At 38.8% G+C, this 14993-nt stretch overlaps 1 protein-coding gene across 1 annotated transcript; it reads left to right on the forward strand.

Annotated features, from left to right (window-relative positions):
• The first annotated feature begins 1809 nt into the window (after positions 1-1809).
• Positions 1810-11073, forward strand: LOC114644769 (gastrula zinc finger protein XlCGF26.1-like). Its single transcript, XM_028792767.2, has 2 exons — positions 1810-2206; positions 9706-11073. The coding sequence occupies exons 1-2, from the start codon at positions 1810-1812 to the stop codon at positions 11040-11042; spliced, it is 1734 nt and encodes a 577-aa protein (XP_028648600.2). The 3' UTR covers positions 11043-11073.
• Positions 11074-14993: the final 3920 nt, after the last annotated feature.

Here is a 14993-nt window from a genome sequence, read left to right on the forward strand (position 1 = left end):
TGTCTACACAGGCGTTCAAATCTTAGTTAAATGAATGTGCTCAGAGCGACCGAGGCATTGAAGTTGTGTTTCATAGTAGCACTTAATTGACTTCAATATGACGTTACTTTTGGATTTGTTTGACTCTTATAAATGCCACCCTGTAGGTTAGATTGTAGTTTTGTGTGCTTACCGGTTGGGGGACGGGGGGGTGTTCAGTTATCAGAATGGATTTGCGAAATATGGATTAGTTGGCTTTATTGGACCTCAACATTTTACCTTCTTGTGTTAAAAATCCTCCTGATACGGTGATGTAGATAGAGGGGAAAATAGTCTCTGCTATTGTGTTCACCTTCTGACTGCACAGCATGTGAAAAAAGGAAGCTTTTGTGTAATCCTATGAAGAAGTGCTTCGACTTCCACATAAGTTCTTCAAATACTGTGGGATGTCAGTTCTGAGTTTCGATTGCCTGCTGCAGCTGGTACAGCACCATATGACACCCCAGTCAACCAATATGTGAGTCAGTGTTAGTCCTGAAGAGCGGCTACTTGTCACCTTTAAGTGAGCAAATATACCAGCAGTACTCGCGTACGCACTCGCCCACCGGCATTAATAATCTGTAGTAGCTAAAGTTACGAAATTAGCACACTCCTACAAACTGTTTCAATTTTTCCATTATTATAGTTATTATTTTGTTGATAATGTGTGTGTGTGTTGTGGACCACAGGGTCGTGTAAAGCCGCCCTAACCCTGGCACAAGCACACAAGACATAAATTGCCACACAGCACACACTTTATAGATAAAAGCGTTTCCCCAACAGCAACACAGTGCAAACACAGCACCAAAGCACAGTCCTCCTTCTTCCCCTTCCTCCTCTTCTTCTTCCTCTCCTTCTTTCCTTCTGCCTCCTCTCTTCCTGGATGCTGTCTCCCCTGGTCCTATGATTCAGCTGGCATCCTGGCTGGGTAATGGCCAAGGCTGCCTGTCATATTGTATGTATGTGTGTGTGTATGGGTGTAGACACATACGTACATACATGTAATCATGGGACATATCCGGTCCTCCAGAACATTAAATAAACAACATGTCAATGCAATACCAATATTTTTATTCACGTTCATTGGGATTTTGGTAGAAATTGATGCCATCCGAATGTGCATCTGACCAGATGTAAATGGTGAAAGCCCGTGTGCATGGTCTGATTCACTGCAATGAGCAGAAAAATGCTCGACATTCAATCTGCGCTCACCTGACGCTACGGACAGCAGAAAAACGCTCAGTTCAGACGTCTGTGTGGACAGAGCCTAAGATTATGTAAATGAAGGCTATCACTGAAAATTGCTGGATAAGTCGTCCAGTGTGACATTGTCCTAAGATTGCAGACCCCAAACCTTTTATTTAACCTCCTCCTTCATTTGCCCCATTTCTTAACATAATCTTGAGGCCTAACTTGTATAAACCTTCCTAAACATGAACTGATAACACAATTCTGGGACCCAAGTAGCACTGAATGTTCAATCAGAGTAGTGAATACTGTTAACACACAACTGTACAAGATGTCCTCCTTTTTCTACACTATTTGACCCTCCTTTTATTCCCAAACTCACTTTACACCTCATTTGATATGAAAAGTGGTGAGTTACTGTCAACTTTCTATGAGCTACTTGACTTGACATCAGCTTTAACTGAGAAGATGTTATAAACATCAAATGTCTTTAGATCAGTTTTAATTGAATTGAATCCTGTTTTTATCTACAGACATAAGAAAAACTCTGCTATTTACTGTAACGTTTAAATGGATGTGACAAAGGAGACATTTGAGGCCGACATGAATATCATAGAGGAGAGGACCATAAATGTTAAAGAGGAGGACTGTGAGTGGGAGAGTGTCCACCCCAAACAGGAGAGTCTGGAAATCAAGGAAGAGGACCATGAGCTGGGGTTAGTGAGTATTAAAGAGGAGGATAAAGATGAGTGTGTCAGCACTGAGATACACAACTGTAGGAGTATGGAGAGTGTCAAGGAAGATGACCTTCATTATGGACATCAAGATGGAGCAGTGACCGGATTAGTCTCTTCTTATAGCAGACACTCTTCATCTCTGGAGTCTTCTATCAATGTAAAATATGAATCACTACAGTCTGACACAAAGGGGACTGAGGATGTTTCATCTCCTAGAAGTCAGCGAGATCAGCCACCACCACCTACAACATCAGCTAAAACAAGTAAGTGAAAAATAAAAATTGGTGTACATTTTAGGGTTATGGGCCTGAGAGTGCTGTCTTGTTTTTTTTTAAGACATTCTTGGACAAGATTTCAAACAATATTAAACAAACAGTAAAACTCAATTTCACTACTTTTTTTTTTTTTTTACAGATTTTAGGAATTTTCTGTTCTTCCATTATAGTTTGTAAAATGATGTACTTTCTAAACCTGTCTTTAGCTAAAGTGTTAAACAAATGTACAGTTTGTGAATCCTTTGGAATTTCTGCTGTAATTTCTCCTAACGGTGTGGTCTGATCTTTAATTAAAGTCCCCAAAACTGCACAAACACTGTCATCTTTAGTTAAAACAGTTAAACTTCTCATCATTCCTGAATACATTGTTTAAACCTGAACAGTCCAGTTTGTGACCCCCTGTCTTTACTAACTTGTTGATCCTTCTTTATCTCCAATGACCTCCACCACACATTTCCTGCAGTTTCTGCCCAGCCTTCAATTTGACTTCATTCCTCCTTTCCAGAGTGTTCAATTCCTTAATGTCACTGGGGTTCCTTGAATGATCAGCTGACTTCAGGTAAAGCTCTGTGTTCTGATTGGCCAGTGCAGAACAATAGTTTTGTTCAGTTTAAGCCTTTCTCTTGTAGATTTCTTCTTTTCATTCTGCTCATTGTCTTGTTTCATTACCTAACTTCTATCAAGATTTTGCTATTCTGACATTCTCCTCTGTGCAGGTAAAGCGTACAGAAGGTGAAGAGGCCAGTGTACTTTGGCACCTTAAGGTCAAGAACGTTTAAAGATAACGAAACTGACAAGCGGCCATCCGGCCAAGTGGACCAGGTTGATAATCACCTTTTAAGGTGTCTCTGTTCTGCCATGTCCTGTTAGCAACTAGGAGTAACCAACGGTATTGGAGCTTATGTTATTAGTAAGAACTAAAGATCTGACTTTGGAGTGAATCAAAAGGACACAGCACAAGTACGTCTTTGTAACACTTTCATTTTACTGCTCTGCTTATTTGAGTGTTACCTTTGCAAGACTTAGAAAGTAATAGAAGATTGATTGACTCTTCATCCTGACTGTACTTATTTTACTTAATGTAAAGGGAGAACAAGACGCCCAGCAAGGGTGACCTGTGCAGGTTTTCTTCCACAAATGTCACTGCTTACAGTTAACAAAGGCAGCTTCAGCCTTGCTACATGCCCTTATTATAATATGAGTGTAGTAAAGTGCTTCGATTGAGTTAGGAGAGCTGGACACGGCTGCTGATTGCCATTTTATATTGTCAGAAACATGTCATGTTATGTGTGAACACCCACACCGTACGAACACCGGATGTAGTGCATCAGCAGTCAGTTAATGACTTCCAGCATAGCAGACATAATGAAGTGAAGCTTAGCCGAGATACTGTTGAGGTGTCTGCCAGCTCCCTGAGAAGTGACAACACCTAGCCGAGATAAAGTGATGACACAACAGAATTTCTTTAGTGCAAATACGTATCATTGGCGCTCTTAAAAGGAACTGAAATACAGTCTGTACATCATAGTTATCATTTTTGAGATGTAATGTTTGTCACATCAACGTACCTTATAAGAACAGCTTGGTGAAATGAATTATTATGCTTCTGAGTTGTCCTTTAGCTGGTTTGGTAGCATTTTACTACTTGATCAAGGGTGGCGTCATTTCCCAGTTTCTCTGTAATATTATGTATGCATTAGTCAGAGTTGTTGTAAATATACGTTTGTTCCCCTGTGAAGTTTTCTTTTGTAAATCTCGACATTTGAATGAGCATATACACATTTTCAGGCTCATTTTGTGTGTACTCAAGCTTTATAAATGAGGGCTCAGGACCTTTACTTGTCTACCTATAGAGAGATCTCACTCCAGACAGCCTGACTCCAAACTCAATAGGAGGCTTCGGCCTGCACAGGCCTAAAATGGATTACTGGTTTAGATAATGATAATAAAGCTCTTATCAAATGTCAGTGAACCTCTAAAGGACCACCAATATAAAGGCTGGGGGTGGTCTTTCAGGAGTGACATTAATGTGGCCCCGTGTCTTAGGGTCTCACCCACAAAAAAAAAAATATTTGGATAATTAATAAAGAACAAAATATAAACAAAATGTGAAATTACATAAATAAAAGGTCGAGTAATATTTGAAAAACAACAAAAGCAGTAAATAAGCAAAACAAAGCTTTTATTAGCATTTCCACCTTTATTCTTATCTCACTTTCTTTTGATCTCCTCTTGACAATATCTTGATGTGATGTTGGGACAGCTTAACTGTTAGCTAAACCAACAGACTTGATGGTCTGATGAATGGTCTTCTTGTGTCTGTTACATTTCTTATGTTCTTGTTCTGTATGTTCATGAGCAGATCTTTATCGAGAAGAGACAGCGTTGCCAGCACCCACATTTCTTCCCTTTTATTTGTCTGAGTGCCTCCAAGCCACACCTCCAGTCTCCTCTCATTGGTTAAACACCTGACTTGACGGGACTGTAAAGGTTTAATTGACATGTTCAGCATTGACAGTCCAGTTGTTTGTGTGTTGTGAGTTCAGGTTGATCGCGTTTGTCTGTTATTGTAGTGTAGTTGAAGATCAGACCACATTCTCAGGAGGAATTTGGGCCGAAATTCAGGGGATTCCAAAGGGTTCACTAACTTTTTCATACATTCATAGGTTTAATTTTAAGCAACACCTTCTCAGAGCTGCTTAATCCAACCAAGTGTCCACCTCTGTGCATCTTTAGCTAACAGTCTTGAGTTTCGCCTGTTTGTGTTGTCATGTGTACAAAAACACAGAGACACAGTTAGAAACAAGTTATGGATAAATTTTGCACAAACGTGTGGAAGTTTTTCTTTACACAAAGAATGATAGACAGTTGGAATAAATGACCAAGTAGTGTGTTAGACCATAGGAGTTTAGGGGCTTTCAAAACTCGACTTGATGTTATTTTAGAAGAATTAAATGGATTGGACTGGTGAGCTTTGCTGGGCTGAGTAGCCTGTTCTTGTCCAGATTGTTCTAATATCCTAATAGATCTGCAGTCATCTCAGGGAAAATTACAGACTTGTTGCCATCTCGGCTGTTCACTTTCTTTTTTTCTTCCTCTCCCTTTCTCATATAGCAGGCCTTTTTGTGCTTTACTTTAGTATTGTTCAAGTTTGGATTTCTCCGGCTTTGACTTATCTGCCTTTTAATGGTACATGTTGAGGTTGCTCATGTTGCACTGTATTTCAGCTGATGGAAAGATTAAGACATTGAAAGGTGGAGTTTGGATTGTCATAGAACTTGTTTACAAACCCCTTTCAGAACTCTTGGTGTGTTTGAATATAACTTTGTTATGTATTCGTTGTCATGAGTATCATGTTGTTTTACTAAAGATTTACTCCAAAAACTGCACCGGCATTTCCAGTGTGACTGTTCCATTGAACTACTTACAGGAAAATAAATGCAATGACTAAAAAAAAAAAAAAAAAAAGGTATTGAAAATTATGTCCAAGATAATTTAAAACAATCCAAAAACAATTGCTTTTGCTCCAACCCCATCTTTGTTTACTTACGGCCATTTTATTGCCATTGTGTCTGTAGTGTCCATAGTGGTCTTACCCAACATTGCTTGGGTATGTGATGATTACAACATCATATTGGTGATGATAGTAAGGTTAGCTTGGGAATTTTAAATTGTTTCTGATTTCTTATTTGAAGAATTATTTCCTCTGTTGTCTGTTTGACTCACTGTTCTGACTTAAGCTCATCTTTTGGTATCTCCTGATCATTTTCTTCTCCGTTAGTATCTCTGATGATATAGTATGTATACTATAGTGTACTCATTTTTATCTACGCAGTAGAGTCTGAACTGACCACGTTCAAGTTCACATCCCACTACTGACTCCCTGTGTGTCCATGAACAAGTCACTGGACCTGCCTGTGCTCCAGTTGGAAAACCAAATGAAATGCAATCAATTGTTTCATAATGTTGTAAGTCGATTTAGGCATCAGTGAAATAAGTTAAAGTAAATGGATACTAGAAGGGAAACTATCATCAGGTTGAAGAATGAGGCGTTTCATACAATTATAGCAGGAACATCTCCTGGTGTGACTGAAATTAATCAAAAGGTGGCAGAAGCGTGTCTTTGATTAATGACAACCACAGAATTAATAATTTAACTACACATCATTTGCACTTATGAACTCACACAATAACTTTAATACACTTATCACTGAAATTTCAATTTTATTAGCATTAATAAATCATGGCAGTGCACGTCCATTAATATTCTAATGGGCAGTATAAATGAGGCCGGTGTGTGATAAAGCAGACCAGTCCTGGTCACACCTGCCACTCCTCATCCAGAACAGACACTAATACAAGGAACTTCTCCAATCCCAGGATTTCTCATCTTAAATTTATTCTCCTACATCACTGGTGCTCCTCTGGGTCAGTGCATTAATATTTCACTTTCTTCATTCTTGTTTTGATTTAGTCATTTAAATAAGCTATTTTTGTATACATTTTGTACTTGAGGGGCCACTTGATGGAGTAATAACTGTGTTGTAAGAGTACTCCATGTCTCTACCCTGCGATTACTGTTTTTATAAATTAACCTCAAAATGTCTCATCAGAGCCTCAACATACCCTTTTTTACTTGTCAGTGTGACATATGAATTGCTCAAATTGGAAGACACATCCTGGTTCTTCTGATTCAAGGCCAGTGAAGAAACCCAGAGCAGTCTGATTGAGGCTGCCATGGCGTTGGATAACTCTGGAGCAGTTTCCACTGTTGATCAACCAAAGGCCTTTATATTGAAGCAAAATTCGGTGTAACCTTGAACACATCAGAAGAGAGAAGTTTTTTCTGACCTTCATGTTGATATTGTCAAAATCAGAAATGAACAGCAGAAACTCTTGTTAGTTTTTATTCAGGTCTGTACTCAAGTGGAGCACCAGGACTCTGAGATACGTTCCTATGCTGAGGCCCAAACTCTCCATAAGAAACTTTATGGACAAGAAGACTGGAGAAGGAGAGACAACATCAGAATTATTGGAGTTCCAGATAATATTAAGATTTGGGTTATGTTTAGCTTTGTGAAAAACAAAGGCTTTTTGGTTTCTGACCATCACAAATTTGAGGCCTGAAATTGTGTGGGCACAAAGAATATAAACCAGAAAAAGTGACAGCGCACGTCTACATCCAGTTATCATCAAGCTGCTTCGCTATTCTGAAAGAGGAACTCAACAATTCAAATGTAACTTATGAAGGATGGAAGATCTACATTTACTGCCAGTTACTCAGTCCACACCACACAAGACCACATCTCTGGTGATCACAAAGGATCCACAAATTGGTCTTTCTGCTTTCCTCATTTATCTGACTAAGCCTCAAATGTCCTTCCTGGTAGTGCAGCTGTTCACCTGATCCTCAACAGGCACTCAATGTCCTTGACTCCTTCATGTCACTGGTGTTTGGCCGCTTTGATAGTTTTATGTATGATATTCCAGTATTGCTTAGACATTTTCCTGAATATTGATTCATAAATGGCTACTTCTTCCTTTTTTTTCATGTGTGTATTTCATTTCTGTACATACGCATGTGATTAGAGAGTCATTGCGGGTTGTGAGGGGTCAGGAATTTCCCATCGGGATTAATAAAGTATCTATCTATCTATCTATCTATCTATCTATCTATCTATCTATCTATCTATCTATCTATCTATCTATCTATCTATCTAGGACACGACCCACAATTGTTTAATATTTGCTTGCATGTCATATTTATCTTCAGATGTGTTTTTTAATTTTATGATCTCATTGACTCTTGTATTGTGAATGCTGGGGTTAGGATGGGATTGTTTACTGAGCTCTCTCCATGTTTGCCCACTCATAAGCAGAACCTGTTGATTTTTTCCTGTGTTTTTATTTGACAGATCTCAGTTTAGTTTTTTGGATATACAGTTTAGGTGTGGGATTCTGGAACTACTGTCTACATTATACATGATTGCTGGTGGGGCTACTGGGTTGACTCGTTTTGACACCTTGTAATGTATTTCATTTACAGTTCTCCTTTATTGCTGTTCTTTGTTTTCCTCTCTCCTTTCTAATCTCTGTGTCTTCTCTTCTACTTGTAAGCTCTCAAGTGTTGCTGATTTATTATCTTTCAGCTTGGCTGATACAGCCTGTTATCAAGAATCATTTCTTTTGGTTAAAGACATTCATCGAGCTGCCTTAAGGTGCTACTGTGTGGCTGTGTCCTCCTCTGCCACTAGTAAAAAACATGGAGGTTTGGGCCGAGTTCACTATGCTGTGCCTCTGAAGGTTTGTGGTTCTGGAGGTGTTTCAGAAGGCAGGTTTTGTTATGTGTTGATGGAGACTGCTTGAAGAAAACTCAGTCAGCCTACAGTAATATTGACAATCTTGAGAAGCATCTGAATAATCTTGAAAATACACCCGTGTTTTTCTGATCCGGTACAAAAGCTCAAAATGACACTAATCAGAGAGAAGGTAAATGACCATCTTGTGCAGAGTTGAGAATTCATTTCATGTGCACTCGTTGCTATCTCTCTGGTGCTAAACTGAGCGAGTTGTGAGCTCTTAGACTGCACAGATGAGATTTGTTAGCCTCCATGTCCCAAGTCAAGCAAAAATATAGTGATAGTACAGATATATAGAAAATATCACAAACTACAGCTTGGAAGTAAGGTTTATTTTATTTTTTTCTTGAAGTTTCCTCCCTGCTGAACCCCCACCTTCGGAGTGAAGAAATTAAATGCATTTTTAAATCCATTAGCAACAAAAAAGCCCCTGCCCAAGGTGAAGACAGAAGTGTATTTTGCATTTTAGCCACAAGTGTCCAGTTTGCTGTTTCAGGTCAGGTGTCACGTGGGTCTCTGGGATTTTTCAGTGACCTGCGTGATTTATTCATTTAAGTTTTATTCTGTTCTCATTGTATATTAAAATGTTTTTGCTTTACTTTTCTCTGCCAGTTTTTAAAATCAAATTAAAAAACATTATGGAGTCAGTGGCTTTGGACTAATTTGTTTACAAATATCAAGACAGATTGTGTTTAATAAAAGTGGATTTCACTTATTTGACATGACACTCTCTAATGTTATGAGTCATGATGATTATTACTTTCTACCTGCAATAATTAACAATATCTAAAGTTATAAATTTTAAGAATATGATGACAAAATGGTGATGCCATTTTGTAATGTAGTAAAAGAAAATCAACAATAGTCTTTTTGATTGTGCCTGTCACATGTGATGTAATTGTTTTACTATTTTCACTTCTTGGTTCCTATAATTATGCTCATGTGCAGAGTAGTTGAAATATAAATGACAAAAATGAACAAGTTGAGTCTCTATTCACTTGCAACTTTAGTCTTATGAATGCTTAACAAAGTTTGTTCATAAATTAAACAAATATGTATTTATTATAAGATAATGTCTGTTTTAAAGTGGTGGGTTAAAAACTTTTTTATTCTTTAAATTTTATACAGGAATCAATCTTCACTGCCATTCTGAATGTGGTAAACAGTTTTCAATAAAATGTAGTCTTCAAAGCAACCGAAGACTTCACACAGCAGAGAAGCCATATTGCTGTTCTGAATGTGGTAAACAGTTTTCACAAAGATTACAGCTTCAAAGGCACCAACGATTTCACATAGGAGAGAATCTGTATTACTGTTCTGAATGTGGTAAAAAGTTTATGCAGAGAAGCCATCTTCAGACCCACCAAAGAATTCACTCAGGAGAGAAGCCGTATTGCTGTTCTGAATGTGGTAAACAGTTTTCAGATAGAAGCAGTTTTCAGCGCCACAAAATAATTCACACAGGACAGAAGCCGTATTGCTGTTCTGAATGTGGTAAAAAGTTTACACAGAGAAGCAGTCTTCAGAAACATCACAGAATCCACACAGGAGAGAAACCATATTGCTGCCTTAAATGTGATAAACAATTCTCTCATACTAGTTATCTTCAGACACACATTAAAACTTGCAAAGCAGAGAAGTCATATTGCTGTGCTGAATGTGGTAAAAAGTTTTCACAGAAAGGCCATCTTCAGAACCACCAAAAAATTCACAGAAGGGAGAAGTCATATTGCTGTTCTGAATGTGGCAAAATGTTTTCATGGAGAAGCAGTCTACTGAGCCACCAAAGAATTCACTCAGGAAAGAAGCCATATTGCTGTTCTGAATGTGGAAAAACATTTTCACAGAGAGGCAATCTTCACACCCACCAAAGAATTCACTCAGGAGAGAAACCATATTGCTGTTTTGAATGTGGTAAACAGTTTTCAGATGGAAGCAGTTTTCAGCGCCACAAAGTAATTCACACAGGACAGAAGCTGTATTGCTGTTCTGAATGTGGTAAAAAGTTTTCACAGAGAAGCAATCTTCAGGGCCACCAAAGAATTCACACAGGAGAGAAGCCATATGAGTGTTCTGAATGTGGTAAAACGTTTTCACAAAGATTGCAGCTTCAAAGACATCAAAGATTTCACACAGGGGAGAATCTGTATGACTGTTCTGAATGTGGTAAAAAGTTTATACAGAAAGGCCATCTTCAGAACCACCAAAGAATCCACACAGGGGAGAAGCCATATGACTGTTCTGAATGTGGTAAAAAGTTTTCATGGAGAAACAGTCTTCATATCCACCAAAGAATTCACAGAAGGGAGAAGCCATTTTGCTGTTCTGAATGTGGTGAAAAGTTTTCACTGAGAAGCTCTCTTCAGAAACATCAAATAATTCACACAAGAGAGAAAAAACTGACAAACTCCCCCACCTTGTCCACAGATGCTAAGCAGCAGAAGAAACAATTAAAAAAAGTTTGATGGAAACAAAAAGAAGTAATTGGGGAAACTACAAGTAAAGTGGTAAATTCACTGCCCACCTCCAGCAATCTCCTGTGGATACAGAAGTCACACACGCATGACTTATGAGGAGGAAACAAAGACCAAAACATGTACACCTCATCATAGGTGCATAAAACATTGGGTTGCACACAAAGTTGTTCAGATCATAAATAGAAAAAAAAAACAAAAAACATAATTGTCGCTTCTGCTGCAATAGAAAAAAATTGCAAAAAATAATAAAGAATTGTTGCTTCTACCAAAGAGAACTGGAAACAGTCACCTCATTGCTGGGTGCAAGAGACTGATTGCTGAAGGATTATACGCTGCACAACACAACAGTGTGGCCAGGCTCATTCACTGGAATCTCTACAAGAGGTACAACTTACCAGCACCAGAAAGACACTGGGAGCACAACTCAGACCGCACAATGGACAATGAGGAGGTGCAGGTCACTTGTAGCACAGCAATACTGACTGACTGTTAAACAGAGGCCAGAAAACCAGACTAAAAAAGCCTGGATAATAGAGGTATCAGTTCCTAGTGATTACTTAGTCCTAAGCATGGAAAGGCTAAAAGTTAACAAAATACCAAAAAAATTGCCATCTGAGATATGACAAATGAAATATGGGACCAAAAAAAATGTAAACTGTTCTTGTTCTAGGATCAACAGGACTGATAAAGAAAAACTTTCAGGCCCATGTTGACAAATCGCAATACCTCCTTCTGACCTGAGAGGAAGACATATTTAGAATTAAGGTACTGTAAATTCAGTCTTTCCAAGTAATAAAGTATGGTGCTAATAGAACTATAAGAAACATGTCACTTATATATTAATAAATAAGGGTGTAGTAAGCTAACTGAACAAATGTAACCTAATACAGACGCTAAGCTGTAAGAGAGTATTCTTGTAAGACAAATGTACTAAACTAACTTTTAAGGTAGCTTTTGATATTGTATAATCAATTATGTGTGATGATAATTATGTGTGAAATGTAAGCTATAATAAGAATGTGCTGTTCATTAACCAACAATATAACATTAATCCTTTTATAAGCTGAAATAAGATTCTTAAATTGTAACTGCCACATAGCTGTTGAAGTGTTGTAACCTTAATGGTGCAGAAGAACAGGGGAGTACGTTTTCTTAAGTGCTGTCTCTGTAACTGTCTTGTAAAACTAGCCATAAAGACTAACAAGTACTTCTGCACGTAATGATCTAATGTGTCATCTTAAGCTACTTGCACACTCTGTGTGACCTCAGATTAGTGTCCATTTCCTTGTTGTTCCCGACTGCCAGCGTCCACACCTGCAAGAAGAAGCCTTGTAGGAACAATGCAGGTTCTACATTGAGTCCTTGTGGGAAACTTAAGAGAGTGAGAAGTTAAGCAGTACAATGAGACTGTCCTGACTAAAGAGTGAAGTTCACTCCTGTTTTGATAGTAAGCACACCAAGACAATTTGGAAAAATTAAACCCGAGAGAAGCCATGTGCGTGTTCTGAATGTGGCAAACAGTTTTCATCAAGAAACAACCTTTTGTATACAACAGCAACATTTATTTATATAGCACATTTTCTTACAATGTTGCTCAAACTGCTTTACAAGTTGAAATAAAATGGAATATAAAACAAGATGAGGCAATAATACGATACAATATGTAACAAAGTAAAAGGTAATGTCAAATGGCTAGCAGGACAGAAAAAAACACAACAGTCCCAGTTAGGCTGAAGAACAATAATCTGCAGGGGATCCAATGCAAAAATATTAGAACACTGCCCGGCTCACACTGGGCATTCTACCTAAATCAGTCCTTGTGGTTTACATGCTTCACATGAAGATGATGATGATGATGATGGCCATGTGGACACCTGGGACACCTGCCATTCAGTCCATAAACACGAGGCAGTGTGGTATGTTGATCAGGAGGTGGTGGAGCACATCGTCACCACAGAAGAAATGGAGAAGACAGCAGAGAATACTATAGATTAGTATGGAACTGCACATCACTGAGGAAAATGATAATCCAGTGTCCATATAGACTAACAGGGATACAACTAAAATGTAGCTATGAAAAAGCCATTTTAAAATAATGTGTTTTTATCATTATGTTTAATGTTCTGCAGTATTAGCCTGGTGAATTTCTATTGGTAAAGTATTTTAAATTTTACGTGTGTAAGAGCAAAAGTCCACCTCACCAATTATTTTCAGATTGGATCTTGAAATTCTAAGTAGACCTTCATTTGAAGATCTGAGGTTATGACTGGGAGTGTAAGGGGACAGACATTCTAAAATGTAGGACTGGGTGAGATTATTTAAGGCTGTGTAAACCATTACAGTCGATCTCCTACTTACAAACAGGTTCCATTCTGAGAGGCTGTTTTTAAGTCTATTTTCTTCATAAGTCCAGTAGTTGTTGGTATGTGTGGTGTTTTAGTTTCAGCAGTTCTTGAATTGGACGTGTAAACTATTTATTTTCAGTAATTTTTAATGTGCTTTGAGCACCTTACAGGTATTGGACATGAATTAAAGATTATAATAACAAAAATAAAATCTTTCCACCCCTGCTGCCACCACTCAGCGGACATGTGAGTTATCCTTAAGTGCTAATTTTGGACTGTCAGACCACTTTGTTCATATATATTGTGGTGGACGGCTGGCAGCTCATTCTGGCCGGGACGCCCTTGTGATGGAAGGATGGAGGAAAGCAGCTTTTCTCGGTCAGTGCCTCCCCCAAACGGTAGATGGTAGCTGGATCTTGGAGTCGGCAATACACCCCTGATGCTGGGGGCCTTGTGGAGACGCTATAGGGAGACTGAAGAGTTTATTATTTATATAGCCTGGTAGTACTACAAAGTCACGGGGACAAAAGCACAAAACTACTTCAGGGCTGAAGAAAAATGTAATTCTCAACTTGAGCCGGAAGTGCCGACGAGTCATAGGGATGGAAGGAAAGAAGCATTTCTGTGTTGAGGACAATATAAAGGACTGATGGAGACCCAGCAGGTGAGATAGCATTGGGAGGGAGTGTGATGGAGTTGGCTGGGAGGTGGAGGAGAGTATTGTGTTTATTTATTGTGCTGTTTAATGTGCCTGGGGTGCTTTGAATTCAATTACTTCTTAGTGCTTTTAACTTGTGTCCAGTGTGCTTGTCTGTTGGGATAAAGGTTGGCAATAGTGCTACCAAGCGGCCACTCAGTAACAATGTGAAAATTCACATCTCAAAAGTTCACAAGTAGGGGACTATCTGTACCAGAGTTGTAAAGTCAATTCTAAATTGTGCTGTGGATTTGCTGCGATGTTTGTGTTCGTTGTCCTGTTGCATCACCCAACCTCTTCTGAGCTTAAGTTGATGGACAGACACCCTCACATTATCCTGGAGAATTTGTTGATAAACTTGTGAATTAATTTTCCCCTCCATGATGGCAAGCTGTCCAGGCCCTGATGCAGCAAAGCAGGCCAAAATCCTGATGTTCCCTCCACCATACTTGACTGTAGGGATGATGTTTTGGTGTTGATATGCTGTGCCCTTTTTACACCAAATGAAGTTCTGCTTGTTCCTCCTAAATAGTTCAATTTTGGTTTCATCACTCCACAAATCATTTTCCCAGTACCGTTGTGGAGTGTCCAAGTGCTCGTTCAGCCATGTTCTTTTTTGATAGCAGTGGCTTCCTTCTTGGTGTCCTGCCATGGACTCCTTTCTTGTTCAGTGTTTAGCATATAGTTGACTCATGAACAGAGATGTCAGCCAGTTCTAATGGCTTCTTCAAGTCCTTTGCTGCCACTCTAGGGTTCTTCTTTACCTCATTGCTGACTTTGCGTTGTGCTCTTGGGGTCATCTTGGCAGGGCGCTCACTTCTAGGCAGAGTAGCCACAATCCCAACTTGTCTCCATTTATAGACACCTTGCCTAACAGTAGACTGATGAAGATCTCAG

The sequence above is a fragment of the Erpetoichthys calabaricus genome (genome assembly GCF_900747795.2).
Source record: "Erpetoichthys calabaricus chromosome 1 unlocalized genomic scaffold, fErpCal1.3 SUPER_1_unloc_1, whole genome shotgun sequence".
Taxonomy (NCBI): Eukaryota; Metazoa; Chordata; class Cladistia; order Polypteriformes; family Polypteridae; genus Erpetoichthys; species Erpetoichthys calabaricus.

What these genes read in the sequence shown, in the direction of transcription:
- LOC114644769 (XM_028792767.2), top strand. Translation starts at nt 1,810, where the DNA reads ATGAATATCATAGAGGAGAGGACCATAAATGTTAAAGAGGAGGACTGT. An exon ending in TACAACATCAGCTAAAACAA is followed by an intron (nt 2,207 to 9,705) that starts GTAAGTGAAAAA and finishes AATTTTATACAG; the next exon opens with GAATCAATCTTCACTGCCAT.